This window comes from Talaromyces rugulosus, chromosome V, assembly GCF_013368755.1.
Source record: "Talaromyces rugulosus chromosome V, complete sequence".
NCBI lineage: Eukaryota > Fungi > Ascomycota > Eurotiomycetes > Eurotiales > Trichocomaceae > Talaromyces > Talaromyces rugulosus.
This window is the reverse complement of record NC_049565.1, coordinates 397,410-423,711: the sequence shown is the minus strand read 5'-3', so window position 1 is coordinate 423,711 and position 26,302 is coordinate 397,410. Positions and strand designations below refer to the sequence as shown.

The 26,302-nt window shown below is 47.5% G+C and overlaps 7 protein-coding genes across 7 annotated transcripts; 4 read left to right on the top strand and 3 right to left on the bottom strand.

Annotated features, from left to right (window-relative positions):
- Positions 1-1,495: 1,495 nt before the first annotated feature.
- TRUGW13939_08704 (uncharacterized protein) lies at positions 1,496-3,179 on the bottom strand (the record flags this gene model as incomplete). Its single annotated transcript, XM_035491833.1, has 3 exons — positions 1,496-1,662; positions 1,740-2,951; positions 3,011-3,179. The coding sequence occupies 3 exons, from the start codon at positions 3,177-3,179 to the stop codon at positions 1,496-1,498; spliced, it is 1,548 nt and encodes a 515-aa protein (XP_035347726.1).
- A 1,592-nt stretch (positions 3,180-4,771) lies between these two features.
- Positions 4,772-6,492, top strand: TRUGW13939_08703 (uncharacterized protein; the record flags this gene model as incomplete). Its single annotated transcript, XM_035491832.1, has 4 exons — positions 4,772-5,550; positions 5,614-5,670; positions 5,876-6,250; positions 6,303-6,492. The coding sequence occupies 4 exons, from the start codon at positions 4,772-4,774 to the stop codon at positions 6,490-6,492; spliced, it is 1,401 nt and encodes a 466-aa protein (XP_035347725.1).
- Positions 6,493-7,729: 1,237 nt separating this feature from the next.
- TRUGW13939_08702 (uncharacterized protein) lies at positions 7,730-9,214 on the top strand (the record flags this gene model as incomplete). Its single annotated transcript, XM_035491831.1, has 4 exons — positions 7,730-8,353; positions 8,411-8,449; positions 8,500-8,701; positions 8,748-9,214. 4 exons carry the CDS (start codon positions 7,730-7,732, stop codon positions 9,212-9,214), a joined length of 1,332 nt encoding a protein of 443 aa, XP_035347724.1.
- A 161-nt stretch (positions 9,215-9,375) lies between these two features.
- Positions 9,376-11,343, bottom strand: TRUGW13939_08701 (uncharacterized protein; the record flags this gene model as incomplete). Its single annotated transcript, XM_035491830.1, has 6 exons — positions 9,376-9,491; positions 9,549-9,939; positions 9,996-10,615; positions 10,662-10,809; positions 11,018-11,163; positions 11,226-11,343. 6 exons carry the CDS (start codon positions 11,341-11,343, stop codon positions 9,376-9,378), a joined length of 1,539 nt encoding a protein of 512 aa, XP_035347723.1.
- A 971-nt stretch (positions 11,344-12,314) lies between these two features.
- Positions 12,315-13,476, top strand: TRUGW13939_08700 (uncharacterized protein; the record flags this gene model as incomplete). Its single annotated transcript, XM_035491829.1, has 2 exons — positions 12,315-13,121; positions 13,177-13,476. 2 exons carry the CDS (start codon positions 12,315-12,317, stop codon positions 13,474-13,476), a joined length of 1,107 nt encoding a protein of 368 aa, XP_035347722.1.
- Positions 13,477-14,007: 531 nt separating this feature from the next.
- Positions 14,008-17,134, bottom strand: TRUGW13939_08699 (uncharacterized protein; the record flags this gene model as incomplete). The annotated part of the gene is made up of 5 exons (XM_035491828.1): positions 14,008-15,188; positions 15,244-15,640; positions 15,749-16,478; positions 16,538-16,562; positions 16,612-17,134. 5 exons carry the CDS (start codon positions 17,132-17,134, stop codon positions 14,008-14,010), a joined length of 2,856 nt encoding a protein of 951 aa, XP_035347721.1.
- A 6,091-nt stretch (positions 17,135-23,225) lies between these two features.
- TRUGW13939_08698 (uncharacterized protein) lies at positions 23,226-25,911 on the top strand (the record flags this gene model as incomplete). The annotated part of the gene is made up of 4 exons (XM_035491827.1): positions 23,226-23,330; positions 23,827-23,986; positions 24,040-25,472; positions 25,525-25,911. The coding sequence occupies 4 exons, from the start codon at positions 23,226-23,228 to the stop codon at positions 25,909-25,911; spliced, it is 2,085 nt and encodes a 694-aa protein (XP_035347720.1).
- Positions 25,912-26,302: the final 391 nt, after the last annotated feature.

The following is a 26,302-nucleotide window of genomic DNA, read 5'->3' as shown; positions in this document are numbered from 1 at the left end:
GTCTCGGTGGATAGGGTCTAGCACTAGGCTAGCATGCAGGGATATTGGATATAATTTCATTCGAAAAGGAAAGGAGAATACTAATTATTACGAACCTACAGATGAGTAGCATGTAACTATGATAAAACATTAGTCCGTCGAGTGTGAATTATTTCCGTCCTGGACATGAATATCACTGTTAGTAATCATGTGGTGAATGAATGAATCAAATGACCATCCATATATATTGGGAAGATTTGGAGTTTCTTTTCAATAGCGCCGACTGATTGGCGTGACGGTCCCCCGGGATTGAAGGTTCCCAAGATTGGGAGCTGCAGATTTCGGATAACTGGAATGCCCATGTCTCGTTTCCTTTCCGGTTTCCTTTTCGTTTCTTTTTCTTTTTGTGTAACATGTTCCCTCTGTATCGGGACAGCAAGTTCACCTTTCCAATACCGCGGCTTTTTGCCTCTTTGATCTCCGTAATTTGGAATTAAGTTCCCAATCGTGTGGAGCCGAGATGTGGGTTCTGGATGATCTAATTCTCTATTCGCATTATCTCCACTCCTCTTTTGGTAATATCTCTCTCTAGTACGAACAGTGCTTTTTTTGGCCACCTCGGCGTCCAGTGTGGTTCCCGGTTCCCGGGCCAGGGGCACGTGCTATTGTCAGCCCTCAATTGCACCAGCCAGGGACCTACATAAAGATCGACGCAGTAGCCCCGTTATTGTTTATGCACAGTCTTCGTTGAGAACCAGAGAATGGGGCCGGCTCGGTGATCCCTCGATCCGATCTCCCTGCAGGTGCACCCAGAGCACCGGGCTTCTCCGGACTATTATTCGTGCAGCCACGTCGATCATCGATTTATTCTGCCGGCTCGACTTCCGATAGGTCCCAGATGTTATCCAGAAAAAGAGATCTGGCCCCTTGTGTGGCGTTTAGCTTCAAATGTTAGTTCCTTGCTCGAGGTGTGAAGTGAGTCGCCGGATACACTATACAGTCCACGATTGGCGTAATATTCAATATCGCATCTCGTGCATGCAGTTCATGGGTCATGTTAGCCTGGGCGATTAAGTTTTTTTTTTGCAACATTCCAAGTCCTGTACGGATACGGAGTATTGAAGCAGGGTATCTTTAAACCTTAATTGCGATCCACAAGTTTAGTTACCGATTAGGTTGGCTACCCCTAACTAGTTATGTTCCCATTTAGCTGTTTTTCCCATATTTGTCTGTGTAAGGTTCTGGCTATGGGCTGAGCTTATTGAGATACTCTATTGTACCAATTATTGATAAGTTGGGCCTGTCTAAGGATCTGGAAAATAATTCAGCATTGGGCCGAAAGTTACATGAAGAGAGCCGTGCTACCACAGTTTTTGTCAATTTCGATCGAGTTTACTCCGTACATATCGTCATCATCACTATTCTAGTCCCCCAAAGAAAAATTCGTCCAAGTCTTTTCAAGTCCCTCTTGCCGAAAACGTCCAATGTTCAAGAAATGGTCACACCCTTCACACCCCTAAAACTCGGCCTCGTGAAGTCTCACCTGGACTCCTGTTCCGCTTCTATTCTCAATGGCGTGATGGAGTCGGATACGACCATCACCTTCTTCCAGATTCTCCATCTTGTCGAAGCGCTGAAGGAATCTAACCACAACGTGCCCAGCTTCAGTGAAAGCGAATTGCTCTAATTGTCACTGTTAGAAAAGCAAGTGCCGAAAGCGTAGCCGGATGGGGGAAAAGAAAAAGAAAAGAAAAACTCACGTCCCAAACATTTCCTGTCTCCCGCTCCAAAGGGGATAAACTCCCATCCAGGCTGTTTCTTCTCAAACCTCTCTGGCTTGAATTCCTCAACATCTGGTCCCCAGAGATCCTTACGATGTTGCATCGCATAGGTCGGGATCAGAATCTGTGTTCCGCCTGGGATGAACACTTTGCCTTTTCCATCCTCGCCGCCTCCAACAGGCAAGGTCGTGTCGCGAAGTGCCACTCGTTCATTCATAGGAATGACTGTAGCAATGCGTAAAGCTTCTTTCATCACATTCTGCAAATACGTGCAGTTGCGAAGAACGTGGAAATCAATTTTTGTTCGCGTCGGATGGGCACCAAAGGTGTTTATGACCGTTTCGCGCAGTTTTGCATACACTTCTGGATGGCGAACAAGGAAATAAAAGATCCAACCGAGAAGAGACCCTGTGGTATCACGCCCAGCAACGAGTACATTCAATGTCTCACCACGGAGCTCGCTAATATTCTGTGTTTCCTTTGCTAGTTCATCAAGTAGGACAAATTTTCGCTGTTTTGGCTCGTCGTTCATACTTTTCTCGACCTTGAGCTGCGACAGCCTCGAGGCGACGATCTCGTCAACCCACTGGTGGAGGCTGTTGCACGATCTGCGAAACTTCCTGCTGTTTACTAGCCAGTAGAATTTGTCGACCTCGATACGTCTGTGGACTGCCATCTTGGCATTGTGAAAGTGAGTCGCCATCTCAATGCCATGTTTTGTGCCTTCCTGGGAATTAACAGATTTGCCGTAGAGGAATTCAGATGCCGTATCGAGTGTGAAGTTGAAAAACATTGGCTGCAGGTCCACCTTTTCGGTCCACTTCGATTTTGGTTCAACAAGTAATCGTTTCATCAGCGCTTGTACGTGCCTTTCCTCTCGCTCAACGTCAGATACGATATCCCGTGCGAATTGCGGTCGAAGGAGCGAGCGAGAGTGTTTCCAATCCCAGCCACGAGTAGTAAAGATTCCTCTTCCGATCATCGGCATCCAGCTCATTTGCCGAAAGACCGAAATATCAAAGTCATTGCTCTGTGTCGAAAAGATAGCACGCATATTTTCGGGATCCCGAGTGACGAAAATCTCATAGTCGAAGATCGGGACGCGGACGGTGTGGCAGTCTGGTGAAATGCTATTCATCGTGTCCATAATATATTGAGGATTGCGGTCTTCGTTTGTCGCTTGGAGTGATTCTATTCGATATTGATCAGTCAACTGCCAAGCCAACAACAATTTGGGTCGAGGTACAAACCCTTCTTGACCGGGAGACCTAGCCCGTTGGTCAATTGAAAGACTGGTGGAGGAAGACATCCTAATTCAGCCTCTTTCTGTCGAATCTGGCGCTTTCTAATCTTGGATCTGATTGTTTTGTACACAATCACCCCAACGACTAGGAGTATGAGTAACTTGGGTAGATACATGTCGACGGATTGAGAATTTTTTGGACTTCCAAGACAATTTTCCCACCTGAGAGAAAATAACCAGGAATTAATACTGTTATTTTCAGGCTCGCCCTCCCAAAGCAGCACACTCAGGGGTACTATTTTTTTCCCTCGGCCAATCTGAGTGGTCGGATAGTCATGTTCGGCGAACACCTCGCGTCGTCCATTATGTGCTGTCAAACTATTGAACTCGCATGCGTGTTGTGAAAATAGCCAGCGAAAGTGATTGTCCAATGTGTATTGTTGAAACGCTTCTGTATCTGCGAGGGGGTCTGCAAGACTAGCCGCTATTGGATCCAAGTTTCCGAAATAGGAAATTCACCAAAGTGCTCACATCCCTACGTAGCTTGAGTAGTTAAATGTCGTCCCACAATTGTACCTCTCTCTTTTTCTTCTTTTTCTTCTTTTTCTTCTTCTTCTTTTTATTTTTCTTTTCAGTAGACCTCAGAGTATACAACATCGAGTTACTATCTTTGTTCTAGATTATCTTCGTTTCTTATGCGGATAAGTCGATGCTAGTGAATCGTCCCGATTTTTGTCTTCTTTCTAGAAGATAGAAACTTGTCTATTTGTTGATGCTTAGACTGAATTATTCTCTAGTGATTGCATATGTGATGGTAGCCGGCATTTGGAAGGGGATGTGACCTGTCATGCATCTATCCCTTGACTGCCTATCAGGTTGTATCAGTCAGAAGTTGCGTGCGTGTTGTGATAAAACACCTTTATCTTCAAATTATCATTTTTCTGGCGATTATTGTACCGCATAGGTACTGCAGTACTTCTGAAGCCATTGAATAATGCCTAGCTTCTAGATTCTATCTTCAGTCCGCTACATAGGTGTTGCTAACTTATTTTATCTGGCCCTCTTTCTATTAACAATTTTCATTAATTTTTTTAATACCGCAATAATTATTATTCACAAGAAAAGTTTTCTTTTCAATTAATTGATATGAATGGTAGTAAGCCTCATCAAAGTATCCCGAATTCGACCTCACTTGATGCTGGTTGGTCTTGGACATGTACATATAACTGTTAGCGGGTTGAGGCTATTCAAAAAAACTTGCAGGCCAGTGACTGCGAGGTCTATTTTTAGATACATGAGGAACAAACTTTCATCACAAGGCGACATGAAACATTATTCTGTATCTGCCTTTATTGGAAACATGTTGACTTGTTCCTGAAAGGGACTAGTGCAACGCCTTGCCATAACTAGACTAGCGCATATATATGTTCACCACCATCACAGGCGGTTATATTTAACATTGTCTGTTTGTCTACACGCGTCAACCGCTCCTTACAGAGCAATTGCGCAGTCCCCGCCTCGTTAACGATGGAGCGCCAGAGGAACCGGATATTAATTGCTTGTGACTTGTGTCGAGTCAGGTACGCTTTTTGAGAAAACGCGCCTCGTGTGTGGCTTTAACTAAAACCCTGTAGAAGCGAAAATGCGACTCCTGTACCCCCTGCAGACAATGCGCGGCAAGACGGTTGTTTTGCACTTATTCTCCAGCTTCGTACGTCTACACTTCCTCAGTAAAAATCATTAACTAATAAGTCTCAGTTCAACGCCTATGATGGGGTCGTTTCTTAACGGACGCGTTGTTCCAGACCACCGAATGGGAACAGCGGCTGAAAATCCCCCGAGCCGTGTGGCACCAGAATGGCATCAATATCAATCGGTTACGAGTTTTTCAGACACTTCAGTCCCCCCTGGTATGCAACAAGCCGACAGAGCGGTGTCTCTATCGACAACCGGCAGCTTCAGCCCATCTCCAAAAAGATTGAAGGATTGGTCTCGAGATGATTCACGGCGAGACTCGGCTAGGAAGAAAAAGTCCTTTGGGTACTCTCCGATGAGTGACCGCACCTCTGGGAGCAGCAAGAGACTGTTGTTGCTGCACCGACGGATCGGGAGGGTGATCTGTGGGCTTGGGCCTGCATTGTCGCCATCCACTGACTCCCTAATACACAACTTCTTTCAGTTTACTCATCTTGCTAATCTCTTTTACGATCAAGATGCATTTCTGAGTCGATTCCCTTGTGCATTAGATCTGGCCACAGGAAAGCATGAAGAGCAAGCTGTCGTTCTTGTAGTCTTTGCGCTCGGTTCAATCGTTGGGAAAACTGTACGGAGCCAGTATGTGGAGGGCGAGGCCATCCCTGGAATGGAATTTTTCAGACCAGCTCTGCACGTCCTAACAAGTTCGTGGGCCGCAGCCTTTTGCGGAACCTTGACTTTACCACACGGATTGGTTTTGTGCGCAACATACCTCTCCTATCTGGCGCAGCCATTGAGAGCCTGGAAGCTTATTCATTTAGCATCTACAACGGTGCAGCAACTGCTAATAAAGTGGGTCTTATTCTTATTTTCTAGAGTTTTGTTGACCAGCTGAAGATCACGCGATTCGTTCAGTGAACCCGAAAAGGATGAACTCTTTCGGATTGCATGGTCATGTTTTCTTATCGAAAGGTGCGACCCGCTCAAACAAGATCAGGAAATAGAATTGCAAGACATTTATTGACTTATTTAGTGATATATTATAGGAGTTTCATCAACCTCGCAGTGGTATCATGCATGCAGTGGACGGCCTGCGCTTTCCATCTGTCGAGAAACCTCCAAACACGGCAGATTTAATGTTTTTAGCTAAAATATCGCTACAACTACTTCTTAATAGGGTCCATTATCCCCCCAACTCGCCCCACGGTTTATCATCTAGCACACCAGAAGATTTACTTGACGTCTGTAACGACCTTTGTCGCCGGCTAGATATATGGCATCAGTCTCTACCGGCCTTCATTCAACCTGATTTGTCGTCGCAAGAAGATGCAAACTCACAATCCTACATTCTCCGACTTCGGTACTGGTCTACCAGGGATATTATTTGTCGTCCACTTGTTGCATACGTCGCCTCTTTGGCCCCAGAAGAAACGGTCTCTCCTGAAATCATGGATAAATGTCGCACAGGCCTCTTCAGTTGTCGGTCTTTCCTCTTTTTTTCGGGGAACTTGTTGTCCCAATACACGCCATACACGTACAGTGCATCGATAAAGTAAGTTTATTGAGAATTCTCGTAGACGGAAAGTCAATATTGACAGATACAGTTGCTTCGGATGCGCTATCATTCTTTCCCTCGCCGCTCAATCTCCTATACTGGGACAATCTATATCGCAAATCAACGAGCTTCAAAACATGGCTGTCGCAAGAATCAAGCTGTGGGCACAACCTCTTACAAGTATTGAATGCGCACTCGAAATCCTTGTAATTTTACAGACAAAGATGCGTTATCGATGAAGAGACTAGTTCATGGATGTACCAACAATCCAAGCGAGTATGAGCCATTATAGCTCGCGTTGAAGCCACCCACTGCTTATACGCTCCTACGCTTCTACGCTTCTACGCTTACACCATGATCATCAGTAGGTATGTACCTGGCTGGTCCTGTTGTGCGTCCAAGCCACACTTCAGTTAATTGCGTGTTGATCTAATTGTTATATTTTAGAGGCTGTCGAGTTTGCTACTGAAATTATTTACCACGCTTGTTCTATGACAATAACGAAGGTATGATTCGGCCATGCCAACGATATTATTACGAAAGACGCTCCTAAATAAACACCCCAATGTTATTATGCAATCCTCGAAAAGGCTACCAAACATCTACATGTTTCAGCTGGCATCTCTGGAACGACAAGTGGTTGTTAGCTTGGACTTTACATTGTGTTTCGTATATCAATTGAATATCTTCCAGGCATATCTCATCATACCATACCTGAAACATCTTCAATGTGAGACGGTTGCTATGCGGGTCAACCTTTAAATTCAAACCTCACACATCAAATTAAATTTATGAGGCTGGGCCAGCCGAACAGTACCACAAAATGAACGCATTTAAAAACTAGCAGATACTGTTCCAAAAGTTTACGTCGCCTTGACTTTTTCCACTCAATACGTCCAACTGCAGGCCAGCCAGCCTTTGTCCTAATAGTGGCCGGAGTATCGGGATAGCATGAGCCGAATCTACATGAAACGTAACGAGGGGCCACCTCCGCGTTGTGAAATTGTTTACTATGCTCGCAAGTGTCAACACTTATTTTCTCCGCCAATTATATCTGTCCTCATCGACTGTCTTGCAGCCAAAAACCGGGGACTTGCAACCCCACAGTTCTAGTTCAAACGATGGGGTGTGGACGGTGTCTGGCACTAATTGGTGGCTTTTCAGGTTTTAACACGCAGTTAGGTCGAGACAGCAAATGTTATTGAATAAACCACGCGTGTTAAGAACCATCTTGCGGGCGTTGTTTTCTCGATAATAAGAAGAGACACGACGGAATAATAATCCCGGATTGGAGGGATCGACATTACATTAGCTAGGGAACAAAATGGGATGGCCAGTCCAATGAATTCAATTGATATAAATTGGCGAGGAGGCTGTGCCAATTAATGTCTTATGCAATCCAGCATTGATATGATGTATCATTTCTGCTTTCATTTGAGGTGTTAGGTCGATAAAAAACGTCAAAACAGTTCAATAATGTTCTACTCTGTTCTCTCCTGCGCCCTCCTGCTGCAGCAAGCAACAGCCCAGCTCTCTGGCACTGTGGGCCCATTGACCAGCGTTTCAACCAAAAAATCCACAAAACTGTGCAATGTTCTCGACTACGGCGCCGTGGCCGACCAGTCAACCGACCTCGGCCCTCCGCTTACAGACGCCTTTGACGACTGCTCCTCTGGAGGTCTCGTCTACGTGCCCTCAGGAGACTACCTGCTCAGCAGCTGGGTGACGCTGAGCGGCGGAGAGGCATGGGCGCTTCAAATCGACGGCATCATCTACCGCGGCGGCACTGACGGCGGAAACATGATCTACATCGAGCATGCCAGCGACTTTGAGCTGTTCTCTTCAACGTCCAGCGGTGCGATGCAAGGGTTGGGATATGAGTTCCACGTCGACGGGTCCATTTCGGGCCCCCGGCTGCTGCGGCTGTATGAGGTTACCGATTTCTCAGTCCATGATTTCATACTGGTCGACTCGCCCAGTTTCCATTTTTCTATGGATACGTGCGAGAACGGTGAGGTGTATAATATGGCGATTCGCGGAGCCAACGAGGGCGGTTTGGATGGCATTGATGTCTGGAGTGACAATATCTGGATTCATGATGTGAGTGGCCTATGCTTGTCTCTGTAGAATTTCTGCTCACGAGTGGATATCCACTAGATCGAGGTCACAAATAAGGATGAATGCGTGACTGTCAAGGTAAGTCGTCTCTCGGCAGTTTTTCTTCGAGGCTGTATTAATGATAGCAGAGCCCATCGCACAATATCCTGGTCGAAGATATTTACTGCAACTGGAGCGGCGGCTGTGCCATCGGCTCTCTCGGTGCAGACACCGACATCAGCGACATTATCTACCGCAATATCTACACCTGGTCGTCCAACCAGATGATGATGATCAAGTCCAACGGCGGCAGCGGGACATTAGAAAACGCAGTCTTTGAGAACTTCATCGGTACGTCGCTCTCTTTTTTTTTTAATAGCAAGACTAATCTTCACAGGTCACGGAAACGCCTACTCCCTAGATCTAGACGCGTACTGGTCATCCGAGACGCCCGTGGACGGTGACGGCGTCACCTACACCAACATCACATTCACAAACTGGCACGGCGGCGAAGCCGACGGGTCTCAGCGAGCGCCCATTCGCGTCATCTGTCCAGACGCTGTTCCCTGCACAGACATCACCATCAGCGACTGGGCGCTGTGGACCGAGTCTGGCGAGGAGCAGCTCTATGTGTGCCAAAGCGCCTACGGCGACGGGTTTTGTCTTAGTAGTGACAGCGATGTCACGTCCTATGCGGCGACCACGTCGACGGCGACGGCAGCGCCCAGTGGATATTCGGCGGCGACGATGGCGGCGGACCTGGCGGATTCGTTTGGTACGACTGCGAGTATCCCAATTCCAACTATTCCGACGAGTTTCTTTCCTGGGCAGACTCCTGTCAGTCAGTTGGCGGGGAGCTCTTAGCTAGGTTGGTCTGGTTACGTCTGGTATATAGTTGATGACGAGTGGGATTTATGTTTCAAGTATGACAACAGATAATAGCAAATATAGCAGTCTGTTTGATTGTTGTCTATATGTCTACATTGTCTTCTAACCAACCTTATCTGCGCAGTGATATGGCAAGCTTAACTGACAGTCGACTTGGGTCCAGTGTACCATTTCCTCGCGAACAGCATGTAGTACAAAGCAGCACCGAGCCAAAGAGCGCCGTTAATAACAACGGTATAATTCATAGAATCCGCTAAAAAAAGAGATCAGCTATTTGTTGTAACAAGTTAGTTCGGACAACACCACTTACACGTAGGATTGGGACCCTCTGTCGGAAACATGGCCAAGATAATCGCAAATGCCAGATATAAAACAGCAGTTATGGCAATCGGCTTGCTGAAAATGCCGGTATAAAACTCGCCCGGGCGAAAGCGTCCGGTCTTGTCTCCCCACACGAGACGACAGAAAATGGGAACGCCCCAGGCGAGATCGTTGCCGGCCACGGCGAGCGAGAAGAGGGCATTAGCAGCGGCGCTGTCGATGAGGGTCAAAAGTCCGATGATAATTGCCGCAAAGGCCACGCCCCAGATGGTCCGCACCGGCTGGTAGCGGATGCGTTTACTGACATGGCGAAAGAAGGTAGAAAAGGGAAGAGCGCCATCGCGAGAAAAGGCCCAGGTCTGGCGAGAGGCAGCGACGAGCTATATAATAATTATAAGTCAGCAGCTCACACTCAATCACTGGAGAGGAAACTAACAATACTCAACCCCATGAAGAACTGGACAATGGCAACAACAGCCATGAAACCGAGTGCTCCAGGCTTTCCGAGAGAGTCGTAGTATATCTGGGCCATCGGTTGGCCAAATGCGGAGCCAAGCAGATTTTCAAGGTTCTGATCCATGCACGCAGCCATGACTGCAAGTGACAAAAAGCCCAGGATACCGCAGAGACCGCATGAGAGAACAATGCCCATCGGTACGGCGCGGCTCGCGTGCGTTGCTTCTTCGCTCATATGTACGCAAGAGTCAAACGCGCCGATTGTCCAGATAGGTGACAGCCAGGCGAGCATGAACGTCCACCCTGTTGACCATGTGGTAAGGTTTTCCATGTCACCAAAGACATAGGCACCGGAGTTGATGGGAACTCCGTTCTTGTGGTTTCCAATGGGCAGGGCAATGACAGTTGCGACGACAAGTCCCACATTGAGATAGATGCAAATCGACTGGATCTTGTGCATGATGCGGCCGCAAAAGGTTGCCAACCCGGCGTGGACCACCACGCAGCCAAGGTATGTGGCATAGATGACCGGGCGAGACGCAGACCATTCGCCATCTCGGGCAATCGAGATGAGAGAAAGCAGCATCAAGGCAAATCCATCTATTTGAGATTAGTGCTGGACAGTACACTGATCATGTACACGTACAGTCGATCGAACAGAGACCTCCAATCAGACCGAGGGTATTGCTATATCCGACCACGAAACTGAGTGGATTCCGCCACTTCTCGCTTGCAAAGTGGTGAGTCCAAAAGTAGAGGCCTCCGGCAGTGGGCATCGCAGACGCAAGGTCGGCCTGTGTGGTGTTAGCATGAAACAATGGAGAAATGAGTGGCATATCCATGAATCATATTCACCATTGCAAGGCCGACGAGAAGAATAAAAAAACTGGCAACCAGCCATCCTGTCCTTCACTTTAGCAACATTATCGATTCAAGCGATTTTCCAACATACCCTGTTAAGGTTAGCATGGGAACTTTCTAAAGACCGGCCAAGCAACATACCCAAACCATGCCCACGGGCCCAGCTGGAATAGAAAACGACAGGGTCGACGCGATAGAAGGTAGCAGCGCCATGATACTAAAAGCGATGGCGAAGATCTGGACGGTCGAGTACTGGCGCTTCAGTTCCTGCTTGTAGCCCAGCTGGGCTGGGGTCGGACCAGTTAGCAATCCTGCTGGGGATACAGAGCATCGGCGTAGGGAAACACACCTAGAAGCTGGCTGTCGCCGGCTTCAACGACATTGCCCTCTTCGATTGTGCCCTCGATAGGGGCTTCCTTGGAGTCCGATGGCGGACTCACGGGGGGTTTCTCGAGATTGGACGACATTTTGGCGAGACTTGACAGCGCAATGGAGGAGCTGATGGAGGTGGTGTAACAGGCAGGCCGCTTCTCTTCAATATATCAGCAGGAGCCCCCTGCGCACGATGGCGAATCGCTCGTTCGATGTAGGCTCGTGCGACCGAGCGAGATAAGCCATGAAGAGCAGGGATGCTGAAGCGAAGCACGTGGCTTATCACGCTTATCAGGACACGCTCCTGCCTATCTCGGCAGTTCCATCCAGTCACGTTGGAAGAGACTAGTGCGTAGAACTTTAATATACTGCTTTAATAGAGTTAAATATACGTTGATAGATATAGATGGATGGATGTTAGGTTAGAAATACTCCTGCACGGCTGTTGAACAGCACTCTGAATGCAAATATATTTGCTCGATGATAAATCACGGGATATGTGCTGATAAGATGCATGCTACAGAGATTAATTGGGCCAATTTATCAATCCAAGTTCTCGCAATCAATAAACTCATATCAACACCAGCCATTTATACTTTATACCGTTGAGATAAGCTCTGGCCAGACCAAGTGGAGCGTGTCATCGGCTGCTTATCCACCAAAGCCTGCTGGGCGCAACTCATGCCAGAAAACGCCTAGCTCTCCGCATTCTGAATTTCAAAAAGTGTCATGAAGAAGAAATCGTGATATCGACCGGATGGATGGCGACTTCGGGGGTCGGCGACATCATTGCGGGGTTACTCCTTCGTACATCCTCGGCTCGGCGGCAGCTTCCCCGTAGATCAACTTCAAGGACTCACGACTGTCAACGTTATTTACGAATTGCGATTTCTCGGCACAGAAGAAAAAAAATAACCTTTGAACACTCTCAAATTGGATTTGCAATCATTCCTGCAGATCATCGGCGGACCGGAGTTTCTACAGCTGCCCTCGGGTATCCACTGGGGATAAAAAGCCATAGCTGCGACTTCGTCTAATCATACAAAGTTCTCGCTATTCTTTCACAATGCCAAAAGCAATCTTTATCAGCCCGATCGACGGCAAGCCCGGTAAACCCGGCCAGGTTTACTACCCTCTAGTCCAAAAGACTGTTCCTCAACCGACACCTACAGGCAGCGAGCTGCTCATCAAGCTCAGCGCTGCCGCCCTCAACCACCGCGACCTTTTCCTCCGCCAGCACCTGTACCCCGGTCTGACATTTGATGTACCGCTGTTAGCTGACGGGGTCGGCACCGTCGTTGGCCTAGGCTCCGGAGTCCAGGACCAGTCGTGGAAGAGCAAGCGAGTCATCCTCAATCCAGGAACGGGCTGGAAGGAAGACCCGGATGGGCCCGAGGATCCGACCGGATACAAGATTCTCGGTGGCACAAAGTTCGACCCGCGGGGTACGCTGCAAGAATATGTCATCGTGGATGAATCAGAGGTTGAGGAGGCGCCATCGCATCTCTCGGATGCAGAGGCAGCTGCTCTTCCTTTGACTGGCCTGACCGGCTGGAGGGCGTTGATATCAAAAGCAGGCGAGAAGAATTCGTCCAATGGTGCTGCTGTCTTGATCACTGGTATTGGCGGCGGGGTTGCCCTGATGGTGCTGCAGTTTGCAGTCGCGAGAGGAGCCTCTGTTTACGTGACTAGCTCTAATCAAGAGAAAATTGACAAGGCCATCCAACTGGGCGCAAAGAATGGCGTCAACTACAAAGAGGACGGCTGGGAGAAAAAGTTACTCTCCCAATTGCCAGCCGGCAAAAAGACATTCGATGCCATTATTGATGGAGCAGGCGGTGATATCATCGAGAAGGGGACCAAGATTCTCAAGGTGAGTCCTAAATTTTGAGGTTAATCTGTATCTTTATCAGTCTGACAGCAGCTAGGCCGGCGGCGTCATCTCCGTCTATGGGATGACGGTCTCCCCCAAGATGCCGTTTCTCATGCAAGCCGTGCTGAAAAACATTGACATTAAAGGCTCAACCATGGGTTCGCGCAAGGAGTTCAAAGATATGGTCGACTTTGTAAAGTCCACAAACATGCGTCCGGTTGTGTCGAGGGTGCTGAAAACAGATCTCGATGACATTGTAGGCCTTGATTCGTTGTTTGAAGACATGAAGTCTGCTAAGCAGTTTGGCAAGCTGGTAATTGAGTTTGGGGACTCGAGCAGTGCAAGCAAGCTGTGAGTTTATCTATAAATCGATATTTAGTGGACACACATGTATGTATGTAAAGTTGGAATATGAATGAAACGACTATGCTAGGAGTATTCCACTCTCAAAATAGACACCGGATTTCCGAACTTCGCCGGGTTTAATACAAACTTTTATAACTGAAAAGTGTACTTAATTTGCACATTAGCTGATCTTAGGCGAAAAGTGCTCTATATCATAAGTTTGACGGCTGCATCATCAAGCCAACTGTCAATCTCTCATCTATAGGCTGGCATACTCAACGCTTAAAAAAAGAAGATAGTACCCATGATACTGTAGAAGTTTGTTCAGGTTGGCTCGTGGTGTGAGACTCTCTCGAAGTGCTGCACTGAACATCTGTCAGTTGTTCTCGTACAATGTATGGTTCAAAATCCGCTTCCAGATCGGCAAAATACTCGGGAAACTGGACAGCAATAGCCCTTAATGAAATTCTCGGATGTCCAGCTACGCTGGGATGATTCCTGGTCCGAAAAGCGATGTTGGCTCCGTGTCTGACAAAAACCTTCAAAACCTCAGCCCATTTGCCGGCCCGTTTTCCGGGGAATCTCCGGTGCGTTGAGAACCTGCACGCCTACTGAAGTGAGATGCCGCAGCCAATAGCACGCCTTCCCATGGTGGTCTCCCGTCATATAAGAAATTGGGGTCTGTACCAGCTTTCAGGACCCGCTCCATGAGCTGCGGATCCGGTACGGTGCAGTTGAAACTTAAATGCGTGAGAAGATGCTGGTTTACATCTTGGTCGTCAATGATTGCTGAGTCGTATTTCATCGAGACGTAGTGAGATAATCCAATGTCTCTGGCGAGGTTGTAAAAGGTAGACCCTTTCCCAATAGGCTTGATGCCAGGGGTTTCAAGCCCGTATGACCAATGATGAAGGGCCCCTTCCTCTGAAGTGGTGCACAGAGCTAGCTCGTCTTCCTCTTCGGCAAAAGCATCCTCATTGTCGGGGTTCAAATCAAGTTCAAGATCCATCTCGGCGAATGGCTTTGAAGGAAAACGCGCGTTTCTTGCTGAAAATTCATCAATGTCTGGTGCAACCATATTTGGCCTGCAATTTGACATGGATGACTTTCGTCTGCGCTTTCCTCCCCCTAGGATGCCATGGCCATTGTCAATGTGGGCCTTTCCTGTACGCCAGTGATATGAAGCTGTAATATCTAGTTGATCTAGCAAAGCTGGAAACCCTGCATTGAGATCTAACTCTGAAGCCTTAGCGTAGTACAAGGCGTCTGAAATAATGCTCATATCCAGTGGGAGAGAAACCGAGACTTCGGCTGTTTTCAGCTGCATAACGCATGACCTTAACATGGCATAAGTTGGACTGAATATTCGGTTTTCTGTAGAATGCGAGACAATCGTATCCCATACCAGAGGCTTTGCGAGCCAGTCAGTAACCGTTCGATGCATATAAACCACTTTAGCATCAGGCGTGATATCCGAGAAAGGAGGGCAATACGACTCCAAAAGACCGGCACAAACGCTTTTGAGACGGGCATCCATCACCTGACACGCAAGAGCAAGTTCTTCATCTCCATATTTCTGGATTGGCGCTATCTCAGCAGCCATTTCGTCTTCCTCCTCCGCCCAGTATAACTTGAGTAATGTCAATTTACCCGGTGATCGTTCATGGGCAACCTTCACTATTTGAAAGATACGAGATGCTTGGTCATGGTAAAATGAATCCACTGCCTTGAGCATATGAAAATATAAAGCCTCTAAATCCTCGGGAAGATATTTCACTCTTCAATGACCGCACCACAAGCTTGACCCACAGAAAGACTCCGCTAGCTTTTGTAACAACTTCATCAACAAGGCTTGATATATCAGCGGCATTTTGCTTGGATAGCTGTACCATATATTTATGACCATACAAGCGATCTTTTACATAGTGGCTGATATCACCATATGTCAGATCCTGTAGCTTTAGGCTGGGTAGGTTGGCAAAGGCCTGTTCGAATACCAGTAGTGGCCTACTAGACAAGCAAATCTTCAAATTGGGAGAGTTCGCATACCCGCCAAAGAGTTCCACAATATCGCAGTACTCACCTTCGTACTCATCAAGACCATCGATGAAAAGGCATACCTTCACCCGCTTGGTTCGGAGGGCATCAACCAGATTTCGAAAGCATCGCTTAAGCTGTGACATTCCCCATCAGCCTAGCTGGGAAACCAAGAATGGAGAGTTCAGTAGAGGCAATTGGCCGTACATTATTTCTTTGGCATGAGCAGACCAGGATCTCCAAACCTCGGGCATGGCCTCTGGTATCAACTTTCGGTCTCTCTGTAGAATTTCAAACAATAGAGACCGGAGTAACCCAGATTGACTCCTTTGGTATTCGTCTCCGCTCTTCCAGAAGAAGAAACCGCAGGTTATCGATGGCATGGCGCCAGCCCACGCTTTCAATTCCTGTTTGGTGCGATCATTCTCGTAGATGTATCGCATCAGAGTTGATTTGCCAGACCCAGCCTTGCCATTGATCCAGTAGATGCCACTACCCTGCCGAAGCCAATCCACAAAGCTGTTCCACGGTTTTCTGGAGCCTTCAAGGCCTTCGTATATCCATTCAAATGTATTTTCATAAGGTATCTCTACACTCTCCCGGCGATCCATTAGACTGATGAACGATAAGCTCCCGAGGATTCCATTCTCAGTGATGAGCGTATGAATCTCGTCTTCGACGGCATAATCATGAGCAGAACTGCCCGAAACGTACTCTTCGGATGTCTTTACCCCTTTCGGAAGCTGTAGCGATCCGGTGTGGCCCAATTTGCCCTTTAAGAAATCCTCTAGCTGTTGAGGATTTTTACCATATAGCCGGGCATGCTGAGACTCGATTATCTTCTCTGATTGATCTCTGATCTGGCTAGCAAGTTCGTCCCGAGCATTAACAAAGCTAGTTAGAATGAGTTGCGTTGATTGCGTGAGCTGATTCGACAAGTGGGATTGCTGGAGTGAAAGATGATCGAGTGTTTCACTTTGTTCATATCAGCTTCTATATATGCACTTCCAATCTTCTCAAGAGAGGGAATATACCGAAGTAAGACCAATAGGCGAAACTCTATCTCACTTCTGAACTCACGGAGAGTGGTGGCCATTTCTTCAATGACCTTCTTGCTCCATGACGCCTCCAACGCTTTCCGAAAGCTCATCCATTTCCGGAAACATTTCGAGCGTAACTTGGCGCCGATCCGCCATCAAAAGGGAGTCAACTTTACCAGAACTTTCGAGATTTGCCAGTGCAGACTGATTCTGTTGTTTCAATACGTCGCACTCTGGTTCCCCATTCTCACTATCCAGCCCTTGTCTCGTTCGCGGGCTAATCATCAATTTTTCCAGACGCCGCATTAACTCCTCTGCAATCTCCACCGATCGCCGACACAAGTTGTCCAAAGCTTCATCATCCTCAATGACCGTCTGGTTATTGTATAACTGGCGGTGTTCGGGTAGTTTCCGTTGCAGACCTTTAAGCAGGGTTCCTAGATCTGCGATAATGACTTCAAGATGGATGTGCTCAGTCAGGACACCGTCTGCAGATTTGTACAATTTCTGAGTCTTTGAGACTAGTCTGCTGCCGAAATCCACAAATTGTATGGTGCTACCCGCGACTGAAAGCGCCGTTAGGGGGTCCATCTTGGAGGCGTGTATATCTTCAATAACAGCAGAATATTGGGTTCCCTGAAAATATTAAATAATAAACTTCTTTAGACGAGCAAGGCTCACTCATATCTTCCTATATCGTGCGACATAGCCTCATTTCCCCCACTAACCTACAGACGAGGCTGCGCTATTCCTGCACTGTAGCACCGCCATTATCCAATCCATCATTTTCCCCACTAACCTACAGACGAGGCTGCGCTGTTCCTGCACTATAGCACTGCCATTATCCATGAATTTCGCTTTCTTTTTTCTTGCCCTCAGACTAACGAATAGAAACCATCAGAGATCTTAGTAAGTAGATAGCTGTAAAGAAATCAGTGTTAGTTATATAAAGTGTTGCAGATCAGGATTACTCCGCAACACAATTTAGGAATAATAGGAGTACCCAATGCTTTTGCATCCTCCGGCCAATACATATATGTATGTGAAACCTTCCTGAATTTCTTTATTAATAAGTTATAATAAAAAAAACTATATAATCTATAAGATCTCTGCTAGGAACCACCAGAGGTGGTTAAAGAATTATTAAAATAGAAAACTGAATAACTACAGCGTTTTAATGGTCCCATACCGGACTTTCGAGCAGCGATCATGTTTCGACTCTACCCAGATATGTGCAATCATTCACCTATCGCAGAAAAGAATTCCGTCTCTCGCTTGAACCAACTCCCCCTCCACGGCCGCCGTGGCTACCACGTGGGCAAGGTTGGATTTACCCCCGTACAAGGGGTCGTGTAAGAACGCCAGACGAGATGGGTTATCCATTCCAGAGAAGCCGCGTGTAAAGATAGTCTAAAACATGGGCAGTGATTACTAGAAGATTTTGGCTCCTGGTCTTTCTTCAACAGCATTTCGAGCATTTTCAAGCTCTCCACTAATATCCTTACCTTGCGACTGAACATCCTCCCGGGTCATTTGAACAATGTCAATAGCCTGGGAATAAACCTCGCTGGATACAGGCCGTGCGTTGAAAATTGTGCTGACAGGAGGCTGTCCCATTTCTCTTCCTAATCAGATCTCATGCCTTGTAGTTCATGAGCGATCGCCACAACATCCAGTGACATGTTTCTTTCAACTGTGGTTTTTCCGGTGAATCTGCGTTTTCGAATTCGTCGAAAAGGTAGCTTACCACATCCGGTAGGCATACCAGCCAGGTCGTCAAGAAATGCAGGGCGATTTGATATTTATATATAACGGAGCCTAAACATGCAGCTAACTACATGGGCTTTTTCACCATGTACCTGCGGGGTAGTATTTTTAAAATAAGCAATTCGAGATGCTCTAGCTATTCTAATGGCGATTGAAAGTTCAAGATTGGTTGAGATCGCTGAAAAAAGGTGTACCTTGTGCATATTTAGGAGCCAAAGGTATGGCCAGCACAACTTGACTCTTCCACGCCATTCAATGTTGGTATGGAAGGTCCGGGCGTTTACATTGATCAGTCAATTTATGTAGACAGCATTAAATGCTATATTAAACATATATATATACCTTAGAGTACTATGTCCAATGTATGTAGAAAAATTACCCTAAGTGCTGGGTGCAGCACCAGGTTAGATGAACCAGTTGACATTTGAAGAAATCTGAGATATATCTTCACAACAGCGCTCAAAGTTTAGTATCGCAAGTTCAACAAGTGTAGACTTTACATCAAGCTGAAAAGTTCTATACAACAAATGCAAGGTTTGAGTATTGATTATTCCTCTGGGATATATATATATACACACTTCTACATCAAATGTTGTGTAGAATAAACCCAGGACAGAGTAATGATGCCATCAATTGGCGTATTACATTAAAAAACGATTCTACTTGGCAGCACACATAGAATCGGAAAAAAAAAAAGAATAAAAAAATTCTTTCTCTGCTACTTCTTCCATGCCCCGTAACCGTAACGCAGCAAAATCAGCCGCATCGCTGCCACCTACCTATCTCAGGACCCTCCGAGCTCCACGATTGAAAACCAAAGTTTGATTATTGCATGGTTTCCACTATTGATTAATATTTACGCAGGTGGAAACCGTAAAACACGAGCTTGACGGAAAAGAAAAGGCCTCAAAACTTAAAAGGGGAAAAAAAGACGTATCCGGACAATTTCCAGATACGGATACGGCCGCCGGCGGTGAACCGACGGATTACACTAACCAGTATGGCTCCGACGCCAATGTTATCTGATTTCTCATCTTGGGATGGGTCACAAAGGTGGTCGGTCTCTGTATTTTGTGGAGCGATCCCCGTAGCTTGCCGGTTGTTCATCGTCGGTACCGTATGATCGATCGAATTAATTAACCGAGGCAAGGCGACCAGCATGTTTACGAGGTGGAGTGCTGCTACTACTCCAGAAAAAACTTTAAAAATCACAATCACAATCAAGGAAATTTCTATCTCGGAACCACCTTGGCATTTTTTTATTTTTTTTGACACATTTGTTCCGAGGAGTACCGGCTGTGACGCCATGATCGTCGAATTGGCCATTCTCATTGGACTCGCACTTGACTAAATCCCACAGCTTCCAAACTCTTAATTTTTTTTGCCCTCCGTGCTACCTAGTTGGGCATGGTCTGTCTGTCTTCCAAGTTCCTACCGTCGAAACGCTCTGCCTCGCTCAAAACGGAAAGTACCTTTGCCTGTCGAAGGACTTGGGGCGCAGCTTGGGCGCGATCGCCGGATCTTGAAACGAGACATACACCCCTTGATAATTTCACCCGGGGTGATCAGTTGGCCTTAGGTCATCATTGCAGTTATATATATATACTATAAAATGTTTGATATATTAACTGTTGGGAAGGAAGGAATCTCTGAAACGATGATGATGTTTGATGTTGATTATTTTCTGGATTCTTTCCTAGGAGATTCTGATTGGCGGTCCCAAACCGGCAAGGGAGCGAGCGCCACCTTGATAATAGTCGTCAATAATCATATGTTGTTCCCTTTCACCGTTCCGACGCGATATTATTACTGTTCATTATTGATAGGGCAGTCCTAATATTAGCAGCTGAACTGAACACACAACATACTCCGGACTCCGTTCATGCCAAGAAAAGACTGATCAGCGGTGCATAGAGAGTTGCGATACAGGTAAAACAAAAGAACATGAGGTTGTATCATGGTCCCAAAGGGCAAAAAAAAAGGTCGTAGCATGGCAGGGTAGCATTTGAGCGGCTTGAGTGGGGGTTGGCTGGTTTTTAATGTTTCTCGCGTGGCTGCATACCAGCCAATAAACTCCACAAATAAAATATGCACGTTCTTGAGTTTATAAATAGCCACGACCCACCCGGCCAATAGGGTTAGAGAGATCTAACCGTATCTAGTTTAAAGTGCCGTCGCTAGTGTTCCATATTTAGGCCAGCCTCCAATGACGTTGGGAAGAAAAAGGGGGGTCTCATTCTCCATCTTCAGAATTGTATGTTGTTGCCTGGGGCTTGATTAATTGTGCTGGAAATTAGTACTACAGAGTATCCCGAAGTATTTTCGTCGAGCTGTTGGCAAAGTACAGAGTACGCAGTATACGCAGTACACTGAGGAATAATAACAAGACGGAGCCATTACCTTCCCGGGATCCGTGATCTCGTGATGCCCTCGCCTGCGCTAGACAACAACAAAGCGACTATCAAAGCCTAATTAATTGCTGGGTCAATAATAATGATATGGTAGACTCAAGAATCGGTTGATCGCCCAACGCCCGTCTCCTATACTAGTCCCTAGTTGGCCCGGCTAAGAATAGAGTCAGTTGACCTGACATCACCAGTTCACAAGGATCAGCAGAGCAGTTCGGCCCTGCGAGTTGCAAAAGGGCCTGCAAAAGTGCGGCCGACCCAATCACGGGTCTTGCCACGGCAATTACAACGTTGTCAAGCGCCGTCCCAATCGGCTGCTAAAAAGGCGACCTGTCCGGCGACGACTTCAGCGCGACGGTTGTACGGAGTAGGAGTACAGTACGTAGTGGTCATATGTAACCATGAGTTGATCGGTGCTGATTGGAGCCCCCGGCTGGCTCGGTAAGCCAATGGGACCGGCGATCTGCTGCGAGTAAGAGTTGGACCATGTTATCTATTCAGCTGCATCACAATTCAGGTGATTGAAGCGGTGAGCTGGCCTTGACAAGATGAGCCAGCGACTCAGCGCGTAGATGGGCTGTCCATCTCTGAATCTTGCCTTGCATGACTGCATATGCACCCTGGGATTTTCCTGCGCAATGAATCATGAATAGGAATCCATCGAGGCGCTAAAATTACCGAGACTCCCGATCGGGCAAGGCCCCGCACGCTGTGGTTGGTTTCTATGTTTAGATCGTCATCGCTAGCCGCATCCTGACTGCACTTTATACTAGCAGTACCTATTACTTGTGCACCACAGCGTGTGCTTTTGGCAATTGGAACCCCGACGGCCGAAATAATATGTTTGTATCCACCTTCGACCACTCTTCAGTGTTCACAGTTCGGTAGTGCCAAGTAGTACCAAGTAGTGGTTCACGGTTCAGCCGCCAGCGACTGCCGGAAATCCAAAGCAACCTAATTTGCCAGCCATCTATCTTTGGTTCACGCCGGTAGTGGTATCGCTGGTATGTACCAACTTCTGGAGAGCACTCAGGAATATGACGATGATGACAACATTGTGCCGCGCTTAACTGTCCATTTTGTCCAGCGGCTGTTCAGCCTGGTTGGTAGGGCCAAGCACGGAGTTCACAGCTCAGCAGCCCTAAAGGGGCAGCAGCGTAGCAATATGCGTGTAACGCTCGAAGCATGGATATTATTGGTACTTACTTTGTAGTATTTGTTAATACGTTCCCCTAGCTCCAACAATAATATCCGCAGTGCCAACAGATGAAATCATGACAGCAGCAAGATGGCCCGAGTGCCCCCTAGCGAGGCGGTGCTGAGCCTTGGCCCAATGCGGCTAGGATGGAAGTAATTTATGAGTCCATGACAGGGAGGAAACCCACCGAGCAGTGTTAGCGTGTTACCACTTGCCTGTTCGGTCACCAGTTACTGGGGCCTGTAGAGCCCTGTAGAAGCAACATGGTAGCAATAATATATCATGATATGAAAACACATAGCGGTGGAAATGACCTGGTCAGGCCGACAGTACCGGGTATCACCCTCCTCATGACCACGGTGATACGTAATTACGGTCACGCATGTGTAATGTGTATGGCCGGGATACGGTTATTGACCACATGCACGGCACCGGCTAGTGCTTATTCGGAGTAGCGGTACCGTCACTTACCAACAACCATGTTACGTGCTGTCACGCCGGGCTGGCGCTACTGCTCCTGGTGTGGCTGCCCGCCGCGGGCCCAACCGGTGCCAGCTCCTTCCCTAAATTATATGGCCTCGTCCTCCCCTCTTTTCTCTCTCTCTCTCGCTCCCTCTTCTCTCCTCCTCCTCCTCTCCTATACTCTCCATGACCCAACCCTCCTCCCAAATGACGTGAAGAAGAAAAGAAGAAAACACCACATTTTTTTTGTCCTTTTAGTTCCACCCACACTCGCTATTACGCTCGCTTTGCAACTGTAATACATTCGCTAAGATCCCGTCTTGTGAAGACCGGTCACCTCGCTGCTATAATTAATTAATTCACCACCCACAACAACAACAGAAAAGAAAAAAAAATCATCAAAAAAAGGTCGTTTTGAAGAAGCGAATATAACAAAAAAAAGGAATCCTGAGTGATACTGAAAATACCTCATATCATCTTTATACTTTGAAGCCGACTTGAAACACGCACAACTCCCCGCTGGGCACTTCTCCTCCATCGCCAACCCCCAAGAGGAAAAGAAACGAACAGCATATATACCTTCACACCAAAGCATCCTACTACCATCGGTCCGCCGCGCCCTTCTGTCCTAATCCGCTCGCTGTTGCCGTCCCGCGCCTCTCTCGACGTATACAACCCGCCTGACATCGGAGATACTCGACCAGCGAACACTCCGTCGGCTGTCGATTCTGCTGTTAGTCCCCCGCCGACAGTCAACCAAGTTAAGGGTTGGTATCCCCTCGTTTCACCTTTTTTGCCTTGCATTGCGATTCCAACCCTGCCCTGATACCATGCTCCTTGCTTCCTGATGAACACTCGTGCCCTGCATCGCCCTGCGTTACACCCACTTTCTGAACGTGTACCACAACAATCGCGTCTTCGCGTCAACCTTGTTCTCATCTTGGTCGCAAAAGTGCTTTTGTCTCGTTCTCACTACCAAATCCTTGTATCCGTCTGGAGCCTCCGTCTCATTTGTGGTGATAATTTCAGTTGCGCATGACATCAGGTTGCTAACTCTTTCCTTACAGACACTTACTCATGCGACCCGTGTGCTAGAACACTTCCAGTTTCTGTCACACACAAGCCGCGTCATTTTTCGCCTCCGATAACAAGTCAAAAATCCCTGAATGCTTTTTTGATCCCCAGGTGTCACCAACGCCTCTAGAGACTTTTTCTGTCTCTGTCACTCGTTTTGTCCCGGAGAGTTGCAATCGCACCTTTCCATCTTCCAGTCGCTCCAAGTATAAAATCTCAGTCGCTCGCTTTTTCAAACAAAAAAAACACCACAAAAAAGTAACCGTTGCACTCTGTGCAACACAGTCAAGCTGGCTTACTCAACAGTTCCTCGTGTTCAAGTAGGATGATTCCCCTGTTAATACTATCGTTCGATCGTCTAATATAACTTCTAGTTCAATTCCGATTTCCAGACTCCGCTGATATTTGACGAGTCTGCGGACTATTCGGACCCTGAAGATTCAAGATTTGCCGGTGCCTTTTCCGACGGCCTCTTGGCCAAGGCTGACTTTTCGATGTCCGGTTTCGACAAGACCCCGTATCGCGCCTCAGGAGGTAAGTGTATTATTAGCCCAATCCCTGTGGCGGCTCCAACTCACCTGATCCAGATTTCAATGATCCTATGCAAGCCTTGTCAGACAACGCCTTCTACAGTCAAGCATCTTACTTGCCTGAGTTGTATGCCCCATCTCAAGAGGATCTCGGTAGTCCCGACACCGACAACCTGCACTATGTCCCTCCCCAAGGGTACGCCGGTTCCTCATTCGGAGATGCGCATTCGCCTCTGATGGATTCTGCTGTGATCTCCACTCCCGAGGTCGTCTCTTTCTCTCCCCAGAGAGGCTCTGAGAACGGCGAAGTTTGCGTGCGTGTTCTGTCACCCTTCGACCTCCACTCGACTGCTCGCGCCATCTTCCTTTCGTTTGGTTCCCGCCAGTGTGAATGCTCGGTGAATGTGCTCTCAACTCAGTCTTCTTCTTTTGACTACGCTTTCACTGCCAAGGTCCCAACCTTTGCCTTGACCATGTCATCTTCCTTTGATGTTTCCTTGCATCTTGTCATCGACATTCCTGCTGCCAGCCCTATCATGCTGCAGGTGGGTGTCTTTACCTACGAGCAGTACTTGCAACTGCCCATCGATGACTCGAGGAAAAGAAGCCTGTCCTCCTTTGAGAGCACTGCTTTGCGCCCAGCGAAGCGTCACTCTGCTCATGAGGTTGAGACCAAGCCGGAGTACCCGACCCATGCACGATCTGCATCATACTCGCCTTTTATGCATACTCCGGTGACTACTGGCACATTTCCCGCGCAATACAAACCTGGCCACTCGCCCAGCGTATCCTATGATTTCCTTGCCCCTCCATCCGGTGTTCCTTACACTTCCCTTCAACCAAGCTCCCCCGTGAATCCTTCGTGGAGCCCCTCGGCGTCTGTTGCCAGCACTGCCGCTTCAGCTGTTGCCATCTCCTCTCACTCTCAAAACCCCACCCTGATCCGCACGTCCACTTTGCAGCAGGGTCATGGTATGACTCCGTCGCCAGCCTTCAACCCATACGCGATGTACCCTACCAAAGCTGTTTTGAAGCTGAATGGAGACCTCGACTCGATGGCAACTGGTTGGAGTGATGATGAAAAGACAGCACAGCGTCGCCTGGTTCAGTTCACGCGCTCGCAAAACGGTAGCACTATCAATGCAGACTTCAAGCCCATTTCTCCCCAGGAGCGTGCCCCAAACAGCATCTGTATTAGCTGCATTACCTGGGAGGGCAAAGACGAGTGCTTCGTGACCAGCGTGGACACCATCTATCTCCTCGAATCTCTTGTCGCTGTCCGTTTCACCGTTGAGGAGAAGAACCGCATCCGCCGCAACCTCGAAGGGTTCCGTCCGCTCACCGTGTCCAAAACGAAGCCGGATAGTGAAGAATTTTTCAAGGTCATCATGGGATTTCCTGCGCCTAAGCCGCGTAACATCGAAAAGGACGTCAAAGTCTTTCCCTGGAAAATCTTGTCTCTTGCTTTGAAGAAGATTATTGGCAAATACGTAAGATTTATCCCGTTTTCTCTCCTTTCAACGGTTGTACTAATTTTCGCAGTCTGCCAGCTACTCTTCTACTGCCGGGGCACTTTCGGCCACATTGAGTGCTAGTCACTCCATGGGCTCCGATATTGGGACAGAGTCCCAAAACCCCTCTTCTCCGCAGTCGGTGTCTGAATCCACCACTTCCAGTGTATACCCGTCCAATTTCACTTCCACGTCTCTATCTCCGGCGCTTGTTCAAACCACATCCAGCTTCGGTTCTGATTTCTCGAACCTGGCTGTCTCAAGCTCGGATTACTCGACGATGCCAACAGGCTATGGATATGAAACGTCTTTCCAGAACACCCAAATTATGGCAAACGAGCCATCCTGGGATTTTGGTTCATCTTCCAACCCGGAAGATTTCGACCTGTCGTCAACTATTCCATACACCATGGCCTGAGCCCGTCCTCATTGTCGCACACTGGAACTGTGGTTCCGCACCCTCTGCTTTTTCTGTTCTGCTTCTTCTTGCACTGGCCTGCATTTCCCACGAACTTCACGTCCACTTAAAGTCTTTCCTTATAATACCCCACCTAATGTGTTTTTATAGAGACGTCACGAATTTCTTCAGTCATTCCTTGATACCATCCGAAGCGAAGCGTTTTGTCATACTTTCCTTGATTGTGATACCCGGAAGTCACGGTTTTGCCCTGCTTCCACCACTACTATGAATCATGCCACTCCTTTCATGAGTTCATCTCTGCATGCCCCGATACCAAAATGTTTTGCTGCATTCTAAGCGTTGTTTTTTCTGCCTTGATTTTGAATTTTGAATTTTTTTTGCACATATC